Source organism: Nicotiana attenuata, unplaced genomic scaffold (assembly GCF_001879085.1).
Source record: "Nicotiana attenuata strain UT unplaced genomic scaffold, NIATTr2, whole genome shotgun sequence".
NCBI lineage: Eukaryota > Viridiplantae > Streptophyta > Magnoliopsida > Solanales > Solanaceae > Nicotiana > Nicotiana attenuata.
In genome coordinates this window covers 60,861-80,317 of record NW_017673548.1, presented here as the reverse complement: position 1 = coordinate 80,317, position 19,457 = coordinate 60,861, and the positions used below count along the sequence as shown (strand labels likewise).

The 19,457-nt window shown below is 39.5% G+C and overlaps 2 protein-coding genes and 2 non-coding genes across 6 annotated transcripts; 2 read left to right on the top strand and 2 right to left on the bottom strand.

Moving 5' to 3' along the window:
* The first annotated feature begins 7,223 nt into the window (after positions 1-7,223).
* TRNAG-UCC lies at positions 7,224-7,295 on the top strand. Its single transcript has one exon. It is a non-coding gene; the product is annotated as a tRNA-Gly (tRNA).
* Positions 7,296-8,431: 1,136 nt separating this feature from the next.
* On the bottom strand, positions 8,432-8,513 carry TRNAL-UAA. The gene has a single exon. It is a non-coding gene; the product is annotated as a tRNA-Leu (tRNA).
* Positions 8,514-8,608: 95 nt separating this feature from the next.
* LOC109216688 (splicing factor U2af small subunit B-like) lies at positions 8,609-12,955 on the top strand. 3 transcript variants are annotated; one of them, XM_019380872.1, is made up of 6 exons: positions 8,609-8,914; positions 9,639-9,725; positions 9,810-9,891; positions 10,322-10,448; positions 10,557-11,001; positions 12,630-12,955. In XM_019380872.1, exons 1-5 carry the CDS (start codon positions 8,678-8,680, stop codon positions 10,957-10,959), a joined length of 936 nt encoding a protein of 311 aa, XP_019236417.1. In that variant the 5' UTR covers positions 8,609-8,677; the 3' UTR covers positions 10,960-11,001; positions 12,630-12,955. The 3 variants fall into 3 exon arrangements, with proteins under 3 accessions (XP_019236417.1, XP_019236418.1, XP_019236416.1); XM_019380873.1 differs by having other exon boundaries at positions 11,097-12,955; XM_019380871.1 differs by having other exon boundaries at positions 10,557-12,955.
* A 3,129-nt stretch (positions 12,956-16,084) lies between these two features.
* LOC109216690 (histone deacetylase HDT2-like) lies at positions 16,085-19,230 on the bottom strand. The gene is made up of 10 exons (XM_019380875.1): positions 19,083-19,230; positions 18,172-18,242; positions 17,854-18,065; positions 17,638-17,654; positions 17,509-17,556; positions 17,231-17,400; positions 16,948-17,046; positions 16,758-16,830; positions 16,511-16,643; positions 16,085-16,420 (listed from the first exon to the last, which is right to left on the bottom strand). The coding sequence occupies exons 1-10, from the start codon at positions 19,093-19,095 to the stop codon at positions 16,366-16,368; spliced, it is 891 nt and encodes a 296-aa protein (XP_019236420.1). The 5' UTR covers positions 19,096-19,230; the 3' UTR covers positions 16,085-16,365.
* Positions 19,231-19,457: the final 227 nt, after the last annotated feature.

The following is a 19,457-nucleotide window of genomic DNA, read 5'->3' as shown; positions in this document are numbered from 1 at the left end:
AAAAATTTTAGAACTCGGGACGTGCCATTTAGCGAATTTTCATGACATCCCGCAAAGTTAATGACACGTTAATCACTTTAGGCGCGTTCTTTAATAATTTTACCTTCCTAAATTCGGGTGTGCATTTCATGCGACCCAAATCCAAATCCCAAAACGTTGAATAAAATATGTCGAGGATCCGGGTGCATTTCATGTCACGTGATCCAAAAACATGTTTTAACCGACGTTCAATTTCCTAAAAATTAATTAAAAGCGGTAAGTAAATTTAAAATTGCACTATAGGATGACATGTACAAAATCAGATTTTTAGCCAATTATAATAGTTTAAGCGACCGTGCTAGAACCACGGGATCCGGGGGTGCCTAACACCTTCCCTCGGGTCAACAGAATTCCTTATTTAGAATTTCTGGTTCGCAGACTTCACTTGGAAAGTCGAAAAATTTCCTCGATTTGGGATTCAAGATAAATCGGTGGCTTGGGACACCAAAAGCCAAACCTATCCCAAGTGGCGAATCTAGAATTGAATAAATAATCCTATTTCGAATAATGTCACTTTAAATGGAAAAACTCCCTTATACACTATTCTTCGGGGTGGTGTGTGTAAAAAGGAGGTGTGACAAGGTCCATTAGGGCCATTGCAGAGCTCACTCCGCAATCGGGCTCTGGTCAGATGCCTTATACGGGCTGGATACTACTAGCCCACCATGAAAAAAGAGGCCACAGACTTCGTGAAAAGATGCGAGCAATGCCAAAATTACGCTCTAATTTCATCAAGCAAGCGAACACCTCCACTCAGTCACCTCACCTTGATCGTTCATCAAATGGGGAATGGACATCGTGGCCCCCCTCCCGGCTGGGCGAGGTAACGTACGATTCCTTTTGGTTTTAACTAACTATTTTTCTAAATGGGTGGAAGCAGGAGCTTTCACCCAAATACATGAACAGGAAGTGATCACCTTTATATGGAGGAACATCATATGCCGGTTCGGTCTTCCCAAAGAGGTCAGCTGCAACAAGGACCCAGTTCACGGGGAAGAAAACCACTGAGTTCTTTGAGAAATGGCATATCAAAAGAATACTCTCGATGCCATATCACCCCGCAGGTAACGGGAAAGCAGAATCCTCCAACAAGTCGATATTGAACATCATGAAAAAAAATCTTGAAGATGCCAAAAGACTATGGCCAGAAATATTATGGGCCTATCGAACAACGCCAAAGACGAGCACATGAGAGACGCCCTACTCTTTGATCTATGAGACCAATGCAGTAATACAAGTCGAGGTCGGAGATCCCAGCCTAAGGTACTCCCATGAGAGAGTACCAAAGAACAATGAAAGCAGAAGGCAGGAGCTCGACGAACTTTAAGAATGAAGAGACATGGCCTACATAAGGATAATCGCCCAAAAACAACAAGCAGAATGCTATTATAACAAGAAGGCAAAGGTCAGGCCGCTCAAAGTCGGGGACTACGTGCTTAAATCTAAAACTCAAGCGAGCAAAGACCCACGGGAAGGAAAACTAGGAATAAATTGGGACGGCCCATACAAAATCAGGGCAAAAATGAACAAAGGGTCATTCCAATTGGAAACAACGGAAGGAAAGCTGCTACCAAACAACTGGAATATTACCCACCTCAAGTACTTTAACTTTTAAGAGACACCTCAAGTACTTCAACTTTTAAGAGATAAAGCGTCCCCCAAGTCGTACTCTTTTTTCCCTCACTTGAGGTTTTTCCCAATTCAGTTTTCTCAAGGAGGTTTTTAACGAGGCGACGAAGGAAACACTTCAAGTCGAAGCACGCAAAAACGGAGGCACGAGACGGCTAATTCATTGCTCGACCTCTCAAGCACTCTCCAGGTCGACCAATGAAGGGACTAGGTAGACTGGGGCTGGGACTGGAACGCCAGCCAACACCCGAAAATTTGTAAATTTTTCCAAGTGTATGACCAAAGCAGCAATGCGCGAAGTTTACTTCTATTTGTCCAAGTGTACAACCAAGGAACGGTGTCGACAAACTTCACACCTATCGGCATATATAATTAAACGTAGGTCACATTCGACCTTGTTCGAACTAACACCTACCGACCCTTGGCCATAATTAAACGTAGGTTATGTTTGACCTTGTTTGAATTAACACCTACCAGCCCTCGGCCATAATTAAACATAGGTCACGTTCGAACTTGTTCGAGCTAACACCTACCGGCCCTCGTCCATAATTAAACGTAGGTTATGTTCGACCTTGTTCGAACTAACACCTACCTGCCCTCGGCCATAGTTAAATTTAGGTTATGTCCGACCTTGTTCGAACTAACACCGACCGGCCTCGGCTGTAATTAAACGTAGGTTATGTTCGACCTTATTCGAATTAACACCTACCGCCCCTCGACCATAGTTAAACGTAGGTTAAGTCCGACCTTCTTCTAACTAACACCTACTGGCCCTCGGCCATAATTAAACTTATGATATGTTTGACTTTAATTGAACTAACACCCACCGACCCTCGGTCATAATTAAACATAGGTTATGTTCGACCTTGTTCGAACCAACAATTATCGGCCCACCAACCTCTGGTCGCCATTCGCCATTAAGTGATCCGGCTAGAAAATCAAGGCAAATAAACGGCAGAGTTAAAAAACATACAAAAACGAACCACAGGAAGAGAATCTGAGGCAAATAACAAAGTTGGCATTTCATACTTAGAATATTTTTGTACAAAGGCTCATGAAGACGCCACCAACTACACACAAAAATATACAAAAAGACAAAAAAAATGTTGGCCACCACCTTCACGGCCTGCAAAATCCTCGCCGACTTGGCCCTCGACAGCATCGCCCCCTCGATCTTCAACACCTTCGCGCTGCCTTCACCCTCAGGATATGCACCTTCATACCAATCATTCTACTCGAGCCGGTCTACACATTCGTCCCATTCGTCATCGCCGACCTCCGGTGTAACGGGGTTGTACCCGCAAGCGACTCAAGCTTCGCGAGCCTTAACACGAGCATCTTCGAAGACGGCCTCTAAAACGGTTCCGTCCCTCTTCAAATATCTAAACACATCCAACTGGGCCTCGACATGAATCCACTCCTCGTACAACTCTCGAGGAACATTAGGAAAATCTGAAGTATGGGAAGAGGACGGTTGATCCAGCAATCGGGACTTCTCGACCTCAAGAGCGGTAACTCGGTCGTAGAGGCCAGAAGCTTCTTTCTCCAGCTCTCCAATCCTCTCATCAAGCCACTCTTTTTTAAGCCTGGCCATCTCCAAGTCATTTTCTCGCTCAGAACGAAGAATACAGATCACTACCTTCAAAGATTGCGCCTTCCTCAGAGCCCCCGATTGAGAAAACTCGGCCTTCTCAAGATCCGCTGCCTCTCGGCGACCTTTCCACTTAGAGAATCTGCTCTAAATTGACACTCCTCAAGATGGGCGTTCAACGAAACCACCTGGGCTTGGAGATCGCTGCACTGGGGTTGGACCCCCTTGCTGACTTCGAGATCTTCTTCCTTACCTCTCAACATCCCTTTAAGGACGTTGCATTTCTCAATGACCCTCATCATCTCATCATCCTTCTCCTTCAATTCATCGCGAAAGGCTTGCAAGTTGCCACCCTCGCCAAAATGCCTGCGAATCTCCCAGTACTTACCACGGTACTCAAGATACTTGCGCTCCAACTTCTCAAAAATTTGCTTACGCCTCTCCTCCCTTTGAGAGCTTTCTATCTCCAAAATCATGGTCTGCAATCATAAGAAAAAGAAGCAAATAATGAGGACGCCCACCAACAAAGACAAAACACAACAAAAATGCTAGTCGGAAAAATGAAGCCCTAAAATACTCACCCTGAGGGCAAGGCCATCTATGCTCCTCGATAGAGTGACGTCGTCCAGCTCTCTGAGGGTTTTGCCTTCCACGTCACAGCAAAGAGGGTCGAGGAAAGGGACTACGTTCTCCATATTCTTCAACAGATCATGATCCATGTGGATCGCAATAGTCCTCGTAGACCCCTCCAACCTCATCTCAAGTTGGGTAAACCCCTCCTTCAACTTCCTCCATTTTGCGGTGTCGACGTCTGAACCCATCTCATAACCATCTTCGGCAACACCTTTATTTGTCCCATCAGATGGCAAAGAAATATCGTCGGCTGGTTGTGAAGTCGATGGCCCTTCTTGCCTTGAAGTATCAGAAACCCTAGTAGTCGGACCTTCGACTTCCATCGTCGTAGAAGGAAGAGATACACCCTCAACGGCTTCCACCGATCTCGGAACCTCAGACACCTCAAGAACTATGGTCACTGTTTCATGGAGGGTGAAATCACCCATCACAGAATCTGCGACCCGAACAACCTCATCGCCAACGTCCACTGACCTCCTCTTACGGGGCACCAAATCCCCGTCATTTGGCAATGATTCCTCCTCCTCATCCACAAGATGGTACAAGGGGGAAGTCGAAGGCTCTGCTAACAGAATATCTGTAGATGGAGAAGTATTTTAAGACTGAAGCAGCAGTAGGTGGGACCGAAGAGCGAGCAGACCTAGTCGCAGTCGTAGAGGGGGCAGAAGTCAAAGAGGAAGCAGCTTTCCTCTACGGAATGCAGGTGGGGGAGCTATCGGCCTCCTCGAAGTCCCTCGGTCTGGAAATGAAAGAAGCGCAAATGAAAAGAAGAACAACCATAGCAAACTATAAGAGGTAAGCGACTAAGAGGCCAAAATGAAGAAACTCATCGGTTAAGAAGGGAGCAGGCCCGAACTTCTTAAAAAAGCACGGCCACTCACGAATTCCCGTGATGTGAGGGAGGAGCCAGTCGACCCGATCAAAAATGTCCCAGACCAAAGGAGGGGGCGTAGTCTTGGCTGCATAAGAGAGGAGCAAGAGATCAGAACCCACGACTAAGCAAGTAAATCAAATACCTCAACGAAGAGAAGTTAGACACTTACGAGTATAATTCCAAGTTTCGGGAAAACCGTCGGTTGGCCACCGCGTCTTCAGTTCTAAAGAAAAATAAATTATGCTAGAATTGACGGTTTGCCTTGTCGTCTATCTTCACCACCAAGCACTTGCCCCCTCGATGGCGAACGTTTAACATTGTCACCCTATAGAAACTAGGGGCGAAGAGATGCATCAAATGCCGAAGTGTGATCTCGACCCTAGCCAATTCCGCAAACTTAGTAAGCATCCTAATGAGCTTGTAGATATACGGTGCGAGCTGAGCCGGGAAAACGCCATAGAAATGGTAAAGCTCCTCCACCAATGGGAGAAGGGGAAGAGTGTAGCTGACATGGAAGGGGTAGGCGTAGAACGCACAATACCCGGGTCGGTGGACTTGTACCATATCCCGCTCTGCAAGGACCAACTCGATGCGAGCGGGAATGTCGAATTTGGCACTAAGCTCTAATTAATCGGCCTATTTCACCGTCGACTCGGAGATCTCGGGCTCAGCCTCAGGCGTCTTTGTAAAATCAGACCTAACTTTTCCACTACGAGGAACTATCTCCTCCACCGGAGGGAAGTCCTCATCCTCAATGGCAATAGAGATGCCCTCCGCGTGAGAAGGCAAAACCATCGCCAAGGGGACCAGGTTGTTTTCCTTGATGCGACCAGAAGATACTTTAACCATAGTTCTAAAGAAAGAACGGGTATTCAAGTAACGAAAAGTTAAGAGCAATGGGGAACGCTAGAGCAGGAAAGGAAGATACACAATAATGGAACAAGAAGAAGAAGGCACAAGGTTTCGATATGGGGATCTTACTGAATGTGTTGTTGTTGTTGTACTATTGTGACTTTGTTTTCCTTGAGTCGAGGGTCTATCGAAAATATTCTTTCTACCTGCACAAGGTAAGAATAAGGACTGCGTATACACTATTGTTCTCAGACCTCACTTATTAAATTTTACTGTTGTTGTACAGTTTAAGTCTACTATTTTTGATTCTCATAGGATTTATTATTGACGAGATAAAGTGGTTCATTTATGGCCAGACACGCAGAGGGCTAGGCTCTTTCTCGTTCGAAGTCTTGGCCCTTAGCTTGTAGGCAGCAACGAGAAAGGCATAGAAATGGCGTGAGATTGCCACTTTTTAACATGGTATTTAGTTTTTATTCAGTATTTTTAATGCTGGGCAAAAATAGCCACTACTCTATTAAAATTAATACGAAAAGACATTTTTAGCCTTTCTTCATGAGTGCTGTGTAAATATTAAGGACATGGTGTGCTTAACATTTACACTGCACATATGAAGTTAAGGACATGATGTCCTAAAGTTTAAAAACGGAAGGTGCAAATACAGGACACTTTGTCTATAATATTTACACAGCATTCATGAAGTTAAGGACATCATGTCCTTAATATTTACACAACACTTATAAAGTTAAGGACATTATGTCCTTAACATTTACACTGCACACATGAAGTTAAGGATGACATGTCCTCAACATTTACACTGCACATATGAAGTTAAGAGCATGATGCCCTAAAGTTTAACAACTGAAGGTGCAAATACATGACACTTTGTCCTTAATCTTTACACAACATTCATGAAGTTAAGGACACCGTGTCCTTAATATTTACATAGCACAGGGGTATTTTCGTCCGGGTGAGTAAAAATTTATTAAGCTGGCTAAAGAGTAAATACATTTTAAACAGTGGCTAAAAAGTAAAGACAACTCTAATTAGTGGCTAACTGGGCACTTCCCCGAAAAAGGCCTGATGGAAGCCTTAGTGGAGCTGGGCTAGGAGAACTTTTAGACGGGCTGGGCTTTCAACATGAATAAATCAGATATTGTGACTGTGTAAAAGGGAAGCTTTAAAATATTTTTAACTGAAAAGAGGATTTATAATCTATGAAGAGTATCAAGCTTCTTATTTGTATAAGAGTATTAACAAAAAACATTTGGCCATATAGTAAGCTTTCTAAAAAGCTTTTCATTGTCTCAGAACTCGTAAGACCATCAATATCACAAAGAAATTGGAACATATATTACATGAGGAAGAAATCCTCCCTAGGTAGTGTGTTTCTTCATCTTACACCTACAGATTAGGATATTTTCAAGTTAGTTGGATTTTTGGTGTCTTTTATTTGAGATCAGTTGATTGCGTTTGAGTCAGAGTGGGTTTTTATTTCTCACTTGGTAATTATTAAATGTTGACTAGTTACCAAAAGGAAAATAAGGATATATTTCACTGATGCATAGACGAGAAGTAGTAAGCTTGTTTTATCCAACAACAATAGCGTTTGTAGTCCAACGGTTAGGATAATTGCCTTCCAAGCAATAGACCCGGGTTCGACTCCCGGCAGACGCAGATTTTGGTATTTTCAGGGTAAAAATATTTTTATTTCTGAAATGGTGATGTGTTGCAGTTAAATGTGTTGAAGGTAAATGGGATTTAGGCCTCATTTGTTTGCACTTAATGGAAGTCTGAATCTTAATCATTCAGATCTCAGATATTAAGTGCGTTTGTTTTTAAAGCCTGAATCTTAATTATTCAAATCTTTTCAGGGTAAAAATATTTTTATTTCTGAAATGGTGATGTGTTGCAGTTAAATGTGTTGAAGGTAAATGGGATTTAGCTAAAGGGAATAGAAACTTAGAACAATCAAAGAATAGAAAATCAAAAATAAGAATTAGAGTTTTGAGCAAAAGGTGAAAAATTAGGGAAGGTTTTTGTATCCATTTTTTTTTAAAGGGAGAAGTGACAAGAAAACATAGTACAACAACAATAGCCCAGTGTAATCCCACAAGTGAGGTCTAAGGAGGGTAGGATGTATGCAGTCTTACCCCTACTTTGGAAGGGCAGAGAGACTATTTCCGATAGACCTCGCTAAAGAAGATTGAAGAAGTGTTGATAGCAAGTCATAGCAAGACAATATGTTTAGAAAATTAAATCGAAGATGGCAATAAAGAATATAAAAGAAATAACGATAACAAGTAATAGCAAGACAACATATTTAGAGAACTAAATCCGAGGGTCTGATAGCAATAGAGAATATGAATGGAATATTGATAAGCAAACTAAGGAAGCACTGATGTCAAGTAATAACAAGACAAGATATGCGATAATAGCAAACTCAAGATAATAGAAACCATGTGAATAAGGAAAATGATTCCTACTGTCATTCTTTCCTTTTTCACCTTACCTAGTATCCTAGTGTAATAAGAAAAAAAAATTAAAGATGGAAAAACATTTTTATATACTAGAATTGGGCATTAATTCAAAAACTTGAAACAAAAATAGAAAAGAAAATGATTAAGTTGGAAGTTGTGATAAAGCTTTATCCTAACATTATAATTTTCAACATCCATTGGAATCCCCTCTTAACCTAAAGTCTTTTAAACATATGAAAAATAGATAAAATTAGAAAGTAGGAAATATTTAAAAACCCAAAGAATGAAAAGAAAAAAGAAAACAGGAATATTACAAAAAACTGTAAAATAGATTGGTGGCTGTGGGTTCGAACCCACGCGCACTTATGTGCAGAAGATCTTAAGTCTTCCCCCTTAACCACTCGGGCAAATCACCGCGCTATGCTCCAAAAACATAGTAAATAAATATAACTAAAAATAATCTTATATTAGAACATCTACAAGCCTCTTAAGTCTTCCAGATAATTCCTCCTAATTTCTTCTACTCTTATCTTTTCCTCTACAATTCCAGAAAGAGATTTCCGTTAATCTCAAATCGCAATGGCAGAGCACTTGGCTTCGATTTTCGGCACGGAAAAAGACAGAGTGAATTGCCCTTTCTACTTCAAAATCGGAGCTTGTAGGCATGGCGATCGCTGTTCGAGGCTTCACACTAAGCCCAGTATTAGCCCTACCATTCTCCTCTCCAACATGTACCAAAGACCTGACAGTATTACCCCTGGCGTCGATCCTCAAGGCCATCCCATTGATCCTCATAAAATCCAGCAACACTTTGAGGTATACATCAAATAATCGTGATTCTACACGTGTTATGATATGATTGCTTCTTTTGAGTTGCCTTTTAGTGGTTCCTGAGTTTAAGTTTTAATGTACTGAGACGGTGTAAAAATTATTTAACCTATTAGGTGATTACAGGTGAATCTCTTCATAAGGTAATCAGGTAAAATAGTGGAGTAACTAATTTGCTATCACAGCAGGTAAAAGAATTTTTATACTGTTAGTAACTTGGTATATACTCCCTCTGTTTCAATTTATATGAACCTATTTGATTGGGTACGGAATTTAAGGAAAGAGAGGAGACTTTTGAACTTGTGGTGTAAAATCTTGCATAAAAGTAAATTCTTTCCAAATATGGAAAGAGGTTATTCTTTTGGCACGGATTAAAAATGAAACAGGTTCACATAAATTGAAACGGAGGGAGTATAACTTTAATCCATGTTATGTTTTTGGAGAATACTTCATGGAGAGGTGACTAATCTAATTTATTAGATAATTAATGGTAAATCTCTTAACAAGGATTACTTGGTAATTAGGTAAAACTGGTTACTAATTTCTTATTACAAATTCACTCATAATGTAAAAGAATCTTTACATTGTCAGTGTATGTAACTTTTATCCATAGTTAGCAAATAGCTTTGTGGTTCATGTTCTTGGAGAAGATATTGACGTGAGGTGATGAATCGAAAATTTGGATTATGATATTATGATGGTACTGTTGCAGGATTTTTATGAAGACTTGTTTGAAGAACTGAACAAGTACGGAGAGATTGAGAGCCTGAATGTTTGTGACAATCTGGCTGATCACATGGTAAGATTTCTGTGTTATTTGCTGGATTATCCATTGATCAGGGCTGCTGGTTTATATAACTATGTAATGATGTCTTCTGTGCAGGTTGGTAATGTTTATGTTCAGTTTAGAGAGGAAGAGCAGGCTGGAAATGCATTGAAGAATCTCACTGGAAGATTCTATGCTGGTAAGTTTTCTACTTCTCACTGACCATTTCGGTGTTAAAAATTTTGCATAGAGGAGAAAAGAATGGCCAAAGGGCATGTCAAGTGTGGATTACTGTTATCAGAACCTGCAGTGAAGCTACAACCAACCTGTATTGAACACCCTTCACTTGAAAACTACACTGTGTAATAGGTCAAATTCCGTTGTTTATCAATATACACTTAAACGTTGAGCACCCTTGAGACAACTTAAGACTTTTAGCACAGCAGAAATGGGTGTTCAAGACAACCTTGAGGTTGCTGGATCCAAATTTGCACACTATAACATAAATTTTTGCTTCATTGGCCTCTTTATGCACCTCAAAAGGATCAGCAACCTCAAGGTTTTCGGTTTGTCACCAGTAGTTCATATTGTGATCATTTCCTTGCTCCCTTTGGTAACAAACTCTGCAGGAAGGCCCATCATTGTTGATTTCTCTCCTGTGACTGATTTTCGTGAAGCCACCTGTAGACAGTACGAGGAAAATGTTTGCAACCGCGGTGGCTATTGCAACTTTATGCACCTCAAAAGGATCAGCAGGTTAGTGCCAGTCTATGTAAAAATGAAAAATAGAACTCTTTTAACTATAAATTCGGTAGTCCTAGAAATTTAGTTCTGGCTGACCTGTCTTTTATGCTGACTATTTAGGGAATTGAGACATCAGTTGTTTGGAAGGTATAGGAGAAGGCATAGCCGTAGCAGAAGCAGGAGCCGAAGTCCTTATAGGCATCGCAGCTATGATGAGCGCTCTCGCAGGAGTCATAGTAGAAAGTATGATGATAGGGACCATTATTATGAGAGTCGTAGCAGGAGGAACAGAAGTACAAGCCCTGATCGTAGGAGGGGTAGGAGCAGGAGTCCTGGTGGCAGGAGAGACAGAAGTCCAGTTAGGGATGGCAGTGAAGAGAGGCGTGCAAGAATAGAGCAGTGGAACCGGGAAAAAGAATTGGCAGATCTTGCTAACAGGGGTAATGAAGACAGTAGGTACAAAAATGAAAACAACGAGAATGGATATGCTCAAAATCAAGATCAGTACTACAATCAGCAATGACAACGAAGTGCATATGGATAGTAATGAAAATATCGTGCAGTGGTTTGTGTCCTTATCCCTTATGGTGTTTTGTCCTAAAATATTGTCATTTAAGAAAAGCCACCTGCCATAGCTTACTGCCCATTTTCCACTTGCAGGTTGTGCAGGTTTTCAATTCTTTGATAAGCAATTTGAAAAAATTTCAACCCTTTTTTGGTGTTCTGGCTTTTCACATGCATTTTTGTGTGCATCATATATTGTTTACTGTCACATCTACCCTTTAAACCATCCTTCTAATTCCTCTTTCCAGATTCTGTTTGTGGTTCCCGTATTTTCGTTCTGATTGACAGAACTTCTTTCTGAAATCCATTTTTATTTCTAGTTCTGTGATGCTCTACTGTCAATGTATGCCTTCTGAGGTCATTTTCCCCTCTTTTTTTACTTGACAAGTATTCTCACTACTAGGCTCCACTTAGTGTTATTTTATGTCTATGTAGAAGTTTGTTTGTGAAATCGTTGGTTTATTTGAACTTCAAGTGAAATTTTTAAAGTTGGAATAGTGGTTTGAAGTTTAAACTTATATATCTAGTGAAAATTGTCAGACTTCCTTTGCACCCCCGTCTTTAACTTTCACAAAACTTTTTTCCCAAAAACTACAATGACCGGAACATAACTTCAACTACCACAAACCCAAATGGGCCCTAAATGTTTGTGTCATTTTGTTTTGTTTTCAAATTTTGAATTTTTGGTCGAGTATGGAAACGAAATATTTTCAAGGTTTTAAAATTTTAGGGTGTAAACACCTATCTTTGACATCTTATTGTTATGAACTGAAATTCCTTAACATTGCCCTGTGCTGGCTTGTTCAAATTCTTCAAACTGTTGTTTTGTTATTTAGGAGAAAATAATAATGATGCATGTAATTTTGTTTTGTTCTTGGCTCATATTAACATATTTGTGTAATATCTTTCTGATAAAGTAGGAATTACATTTTAAATTAGGTAATGGAGTGCCAGAAATCTAAGGTGCAGCTATATTTGTTCTTGTCCTGATTTACTGGAACTTCGGAGCACAATGTAATGAGAAACTTGTCGAAGTGGTGGAAAATTCTATAGATGTCCTAATACTTCTACATGTTTTGTTTCTACCTTGATGTGATCTTTTGAAGCAGGAATTGAGAACTATCATCACAGGAATGCTCATTCATTAATTTGCAAAAAAAAAAAAAAATGCTTTTCTAAAATACATTTTCCTTTTTGTAACATCATTGTCCGTGGTATAAAATTGTCCCTTGTTGTGTTAAGCGGGATTACATTATGTAAGAAAATGAAGACATTCTCTTTGTTTTATCATACATTCCAGTTTAATACCATTTCTTGGCCATTGATTTGTTCGTCTAGGTTGTCCAGCTCGAATGTTTTTTTCCTCGCCCCTAGGTTTAGGTCATCTTGAAGATGACTGCATGCATCATTTATACTTTTGTATATTTTGCAAATGCATTTTGCTTGTTTGTGCAGTCAGGTTTCTATGACCAGAGCTCATCCAGGCTAGTAGCTTTCAAACTGTTTTTGATTTTGAATTTGTTATATCGGTATTGGTCTTACAGTTATTGAGTTTTGCAGGTCCAGGTTCCCTGCATGTAAGGACCAAGATTTTGATTTTAATTACAGCTTACCATGAAATGTGTACAGGTGTTGGAGCCAAGTCAGAGGATTTATCTCGGCAGTTTTGGTTTGACAAGCATTTGCAGGGAAGAGAGAACAATATCTGAGCCTCGTCTGCTGCTCGAAACAGTGATGTTGCAATACTTGCTCTTGTCTTTTCTTTTTCTTTTTTTAGGGGTAATGCAGTTTCGGAATAGGGTATTGTGGGTTTTGCATTTTCTGGACTTGTGTTTTCTATTATGTACGATGACCACTTTGTACGAGACTATTTTAGGTCCCTGGATGCGTAGTTTGTAACTTTTCTGGAAGAGAATCATGATGTTATTTAAGTATTTCATCGTTTATTTGTTGCCATGGTGTATGTTATTTGCTAATGATATAGCTCTAATTGATGAGACGCGAGGAGGTGTTGACGAGAAGTTGGACGTTTGGAGACAAACCTTTGAGTCTAAAGGTAGCAAGATTAAGACTGAGTACTTAGAGTGTAAGTTTAGCGATGTGTCGGGGGGGGGGGGGGGGGGTACAGCGATGTGAGGCTTGATTCATATGATTCATAAGTCATCCCCCAGAAAGGAAGTTTTAAGTGCCTTGGGTCGATGATCCAGGGGAACGGGGAGATCGGCAAGGATGTCACGCACCGTATAGGGGGGCGGGTTAGATGAAATGGAGGTTAGCATCTGGCGTTTTGTATGACAAGAAAGTGCCCCGGAACTTAAAGGTAGGTTCTACATAGCAATGGTTAGACCGGTTATGTTATATGGGGTAGAATGTTGGTCAGTCAAGATTGCCTATATCCAGAAGATGAAAATAGTAAAAATAAGGATGTTGAGATGGATGTCTGGGCACACGGGGTTGGATAAGATTAAGAATGAATATGTTCGGGCAAGGGTGGGCTTGGTCATAGAAGACAATATGCGGGAAGGGAGGATTAAACGGTTGGGGCACGAGCAAAAGAGAAGCATAGATGTCTCTGTTAGGAGGCGCGATCCGTTGGCTCTGATGGGTATGAGAAGAGGTAGAGGACTAGCTAAGAAGTATTGGGGAGAGGTGATCAGACAGAACATGGCGCGACTCCAGCTCACCGTAGACATGACCTTTGATAGGAAGGTACGGAGGGAGAGCATTAGGATTGAAGGTTAGTAAGTAGTTGGGCGTTTTTCTACTCCGTTCCGTGTGTATCTATTCGGTCTATGTTGTGTTTTAGTATGCTAGTAAGTACATGTTGTGCTCGTACTATTTTCTAGGACCTTGTCACTGCACTGATTATTGATATTGTTTTTTTAGGTATATTTTGATTCTTAGCTCGCTGGTACTATCTTTCTGATTATGTTGTTATTATTATTATTCTATTGTTGCATTTCATATTCTTGTGCAGAGAGTCTATCGGAAACAGTCTCTTTACTCCAAGATATAGGGGTAAGGTTTGCGTACACACTACCCTCCCTAAACCTCATTTGTGGGATTATATTGATTTGTTGTTGTATCGTTTATTTGTTGATCTTGGTCGGCAGCGGGGGCTGTGCCCTGGGTGACTTCCTGCTCTAATTGCTTTTAGTATTGAAAGATATATTCAGTCTAACTAAGCTAAATTACTTTGGAGGTTGGGGCAGAATATATAGAATATCCGAACTTGGATGACGGGGTGCCAATTAGTATGTTGACAATCAGAAAGAGTAGTATAGCAGAAGCCAAGAGCAAAATTTGCTTCTTTTTTTTTGATTTGCACCGGGTGTCCGAGTCTCTATGAGTCCCGACTAATCCCGGGGGTGCACAGGCCCTCGGCAAGGAGTTTCCCGCAAGTGCACCACGGTTAATTCAGGTTTTACCCAGCCCGATGGCCCTCAGAAATTGTTTGCACCCAGTGGGTTTCGAACTTGAGACCTTGAAAGGGAGCATACCCCAAGGCTCAAGTCAATTGCCACCAGGCCAATCCCTTTTAAAGGATACAACTATCCATTTTTTCTAAACCAAAAAAACAAGCTTGTGGCGCGGTCATCTGAAGTTTCTTGAGCAATAACTTAGATGCCAAGCTTGTATTGCGATAACATTTTATCTTTTCTGAGTATTAATTCGACATATCTTTCTTTTGTGTACTCCTTGCTTCTTGCCATTACACGAATTATGTTTAAGCTAAGTTTAAATAGGAAGCAGAGTGACCAAATACTGGTATGTCTCAACTCTCAAGGGAGCAAAGCGGAGTTAGGATTTGAACTCTATGGGTTCGGGATTATAATTTTTTTAAGTTACTAGTTTTTAATTTAGTTATTCATACATATTACATGGATATTTTACAACTAATATAGGGTTTGAACAAAAACTATTGGGTTTGGCTGCAACTCGCATCCAACACTTTGGCTTCGCCCCCTGCAAGGAGTGCCAATCATGCAGATAGTGGGGCAGCTTTTGACGAAATTCTGGTGCAGAAACTACAAAGAAGAATAAAATTCACATCCAAGAGAGACCATTCGATTCCCTAACTACTACAACAAGATGGAAAATTTGATTTTGCTAGTTTAATAATGAGGAACAATTTGCGATCATTTAATAGTAATTGGAAAGTGTTAACACACTTCCTGACTACTTTTTTTTTTGGAAAAACAATTGATGTTAATTAATTCCTTAAACGTGTGTAATAGAATAAGCATTACTTTAACACAAATTACTTTTATCGTGAAGTAGTTCCAACAACTAAGAGATATGGGACAAGCACGGACGGATCTACTAAGGCTCGAGGGGTAGCTTGCCACTTGTAAGGGGCTGAAGATTCCTCCTTGGTGGCCGGTGCCGCTGCTCCCTCCGTCGGCTGTCAGTCTCAGTCATCCTCCAATGGAAAGACTGTCTTGTTGATTTATTGACTGAATTTTCTTCTTGATATGGCTTGCTCAATAAAGTTAATTTGCTATTTCTAAAAGTTATTATCCGTCAAGGTCGATTCACTCTCTGGTGCCTATTCTGAATAAAATGCACTACGAACTACTCAATGGAGTATGTCCAATTGATTATAGTAGGTAGCATTTTGGAAGACAATTTATGATACTAGTAAAATACCATTGGAAGTTTTATGCTTTGAACAAAGTTGTCAGAATTAGCTTTTTCACTCGTCTATTTGTTTGTATGAAGTATAAACCATAAAAATGAATAACTAGAATCGAAACCAGAGTTGATCAAACTGGCCAAATATCTACCCCATTTGAACCGTGTAAATAGTATCCTACATATGCCTCTGGGGACAAAAGAATCGACAGATTTATATTTCTCAAAATACTAGTGTCAGGAGAATACTATTTTATTCATGATTCAATGACAATTCTTTTGCTGTGGAGCAAGTCAAGACTCCAAAAGGGTCTCAAAGCTTTAAGTTATTTCAAAGTTGGGTACCAGTTCTCCATATCCTCCCCACCAAGTTGCCAAAATTTTAAAAATTTGAAACAAAATTCACTTATTTTTTTATGACACAAGTTAAATCGTCACAAATGCAATCTCTAAGATAATGCTTGCAACAGTTTTATACCGCAACAAAACAATTAACTTCGAATACGAATAATATATGATCCCAAAAATGTATCACAAAAGGTGTTCTAGAAAATGAATATGGCAACAAAACTTACTGGTAAGGAGCACTCTCATCCAAAATTGACCTACTTATAACTACGGAAAATAGCTTAAAGCACGGATAATCTCCCTTTAACTAAAAAATAAAATACTTTTTCCTCTTCAAAGACTTCATATATGCCATCATGCCTTGTCCACCACGGTTAGTAGCCTACTTCTTTCCATGCTTACCCTTGAAACCACCTTTTTGTTGGCCACTGAAGTTTCTGCAACACAAATTGTCAATAAAAATTAGCCAATATGCAGAGAAGGATGCAAGAAACAGGAATGAGCTTTGTAAATGAGTTTGTACATACTTGTTGTTGGAAGATTTGCCAGAGAACTGGCCACCAGACTTTGGGCTCTGACCTTTCCCCTTGTTACCATTGGTTGCTGCAGGTTTACCATTTTGCTTAGCAAAGGCAGGTGTTGCTGGACCTTTCTTACCACCTGCAAAAAGAAAATATTAGTCAATGGAACCGAGCTCCTACATTAACATTCGTTATTAAGTTGTGTTTCATTATTCCATGATCAAACATTTTAAGGATGAAAAATATATCCAACCTGACTTGTCCGGTGTAGCTTGTTTTGCTTTTTTGGCAAAACCAGCTTTAGCAGGGGGAGCAGGCCTCTTGTTCTGCATCGTAAAACACTCAATTAGACAAAACACTATGCAAGTTAAGCCAATTGATTCCAACTCAAAAGTATGAAACAAATTAAGCACAAATATTAAACAAGCAAAATGTAGTAGTACCTTTTTGGGTGTCTCTTCTTCCGACTCATCTTCCTCCGAATCATCATCATCATCCTCAGAATCGTCAGAAAAATCCATTCCTTCTGGACCATCAGAATCCTAAAAAATCCAAAGCAAAGAAAAAAGCTCAATACACATAGATAGAATACAAAGTACACAAACGTTTGCAAATAAGCAGCTTAAAATTAAAACAAGTTAGTAATCATGAGGTAATGCATTTTTCCTCACAGTAAATAAATAAAATATGAAGAATAAGCAACATAAAAGTCATTATGAATCATACCATGCCATCTTCTGCCTCGTCACTATCATCTTCATCATCAGAATCGTCGTCATCATCATCAGACTCAGCCTTCTTTGGTTCAGCTACTGCAGCTTTTGCCTTAGTAGGTGCAGCCTCTTTTGTCACAGGCTTGACATCCTTCACATCAGCCTTTTGCTCCTCAAGTTTCCCTAAGAATTTTGATAGTCAACAAACATTCAGAAATAAGAAATGGGAGAGCAGAATTTGAGAAAAGAGAGTACAAAGTGACAACATGGGAAGAGATTGAAGGAACTAACCATTTAGAGCAGCTAAAACATTTTCTTCATCCTCAGAATCTTCATCCTCTAGAGAGATTAAAAAAACACAATTAGCTTAAGCTAACAAATCTATGTTTCTCTAACATAATTTGACATCCAAAAACTCACCAGAGTCAATTTCATCAGTGCAGACAGAAGAAACAACCAAAAAGGTGAAGTCAAGGAAAACAATACAAGAAGAAAACCAATAACTCGTGCATCCCATTATCATTTGGTAACACTAAAAAACATTAATAAGCTTTTATGTTACTAACTGAATAGTGGAGTATATTTAGTATTAAAAAAGTACTGACAAACAATTGAATAGTTTTAAGCAAAGGATATGTTGGGTCATCAGCTGTGTATCCAATGAAGTAGACACTCCCATTTTTCCAGCCATGTGAAAGTTCAAACTCCTTTTCAAAAACCAAATCAAACATCAATTGAGGTCTTTCTTCAGCCGATAGAGTTCCAATGACATAGTTGTTTTCTCCAACAGTGACGCGTAGTGGAACATTTTTGGCTTCTTTGGCATCCTTCACTTCACCTAAAGCTGCCTGCAACATCAAGATTTCAGCATTCAAAAATTCCCGAGAAAGAATATGCAAGTGTCGACACTAAGCTAGTACGAGAGAATACAAAGACAAGATCAAAAACACTAACCTGGGAAATATGAATGAGCTTATAAAGCTCTGGCCTGACCTTTAGAGATTCTCCTGCTTTCACTTCAACACCTACACATAATTTATGTGAAAGAGATATCAGTTTAACAAGTTCCAAGGCACATGGTGTCAGAACTAACTTCTAAAACCATGGAACAATTTATAACAACAAGCAATTGAGGAGCAAGTTTGAAGAAAAAAGCACAGGTCTTTGTGGTTCAATTTATATACGAGGTTTAAGTGACGGCATAAAAAATGTTTACACTGACTACTACAGTAAGTCAAACAGCACTGATGGTGTAAAATCCTTTACACTGTATATAACTTAAATCCTATATCATGTTATATACTTCTAAAATATCTAAAAGACAAATATACTTTATTTGAAAAAAGTAAAAAAAAAAACACCTTTTGGGTTGGTTGGCTTTGGTTCAAAAGTTTTAACTCCAATTCAAAACCACACATTATTGGTTTTAACTATTTCACACCAAAAAATTTCGAAGACACCTTTTTTAGCAAGTCCGCTAGGCTATGAAGAGTATACAACTATAAAAACTCTATAACTTAGCAAAAACAAGAAGTGATGTCATAGAATCATTATTTCAAAGTTAAGCATTCAACTTTCCCAAAACCTTGAGGAAAGCTTACAGCTTTAATTCTTTTGTCCATGTCATAACTTGGGTAATTAAATTTCATCAGAAAGATTAAACCTTTAAAACAATAATAGCAATAAAGCCTGGTAAAGATTATAGCCTTCACACATAACCAAACAAGATTAATGCGACCTTAACACTGAATCAAAACATTCTACTAGAAACACAGCAATAAGATTGAGAAACATGCTTTCTTTTCAAATAATTACCAACAAAGACAAAAAAAAAAAGACATATATATATGGAATTTAAAGCATACCCCAAAACTCCATTGGTGATTGTTGGTTAAAGCTTAAGTTTTGGAGCGGAGAAAGGGGAGGCAGAAGGAGACAGAAGACTGATATGCAAAGAGCAGAGAATAGAGAGGGCGGAAGAAAGAGGGGTTTTAGAAGGGTTTATATAGCAATAGTTGCCGTGAGGCTTTGTAAACCTAGGGTTTTTGAGTTCCCAAATTTAACAAAAAAAACTTTTTGCGCCGTTCAATTTTCTGTACTTTGAAACCCGATGGGCCCTTTCTGAGGCAGCCCAACATCTCATCATGGGCTTCATTTGAACTCATTATCAACATTACGTGAAAATAGAACGGGCTGGTCAGTTTTCGTACTGATAATTAAATAATAGTCAGCATAGTCAA

What these genes read in the sequence shown, in the direction of transcription:
- LOC109216688 (XM_019380872.1), top strand. Translation starts at nt 8,678, where the DNA reads ATGGCAGAGCACTTGGCTTCGATTTTCGGCACGGAAAAAGACAGAGTG. An exon ending in ACAATCTGGCTGATCACATG is followed by an intron (nt 9,726 to 9,809) that starts GTAAGATTTCTG and finishes TCTTCTGTGCAG; the next exon opens with GTTGGTAATGTTTATGTTCA. An exon ending in CACTGGAAGATTCTATGCTG is followed by an intron (nt 9,892 to 10,321) that starts GTAAGTTTTCTA and finishes CAAACTCTGCAG; the next exon opens with GAAGGCCCATCATTGTTGAT.
- LOC109216690 (XM_019380875.1), bottom strand. An exon ending in AGCTACACCGGACAAGTCAG is followed by an intron (nt 16,644 to 16,757) that starts GTTGGATATATT and finishes TTCTTTTTGCAG; the next exon opens with GTGGTAAGAAAGGTCCAGCA. An exon ending in GGCAAATCTTCCAACAACAA is followed by an intron (nt 16,421 to 16,510) that starts GTATGTACAAAC and finishes TTTGTGTTGCAG; the next exon opens with AAACTTCAGTGGCCAACAAA.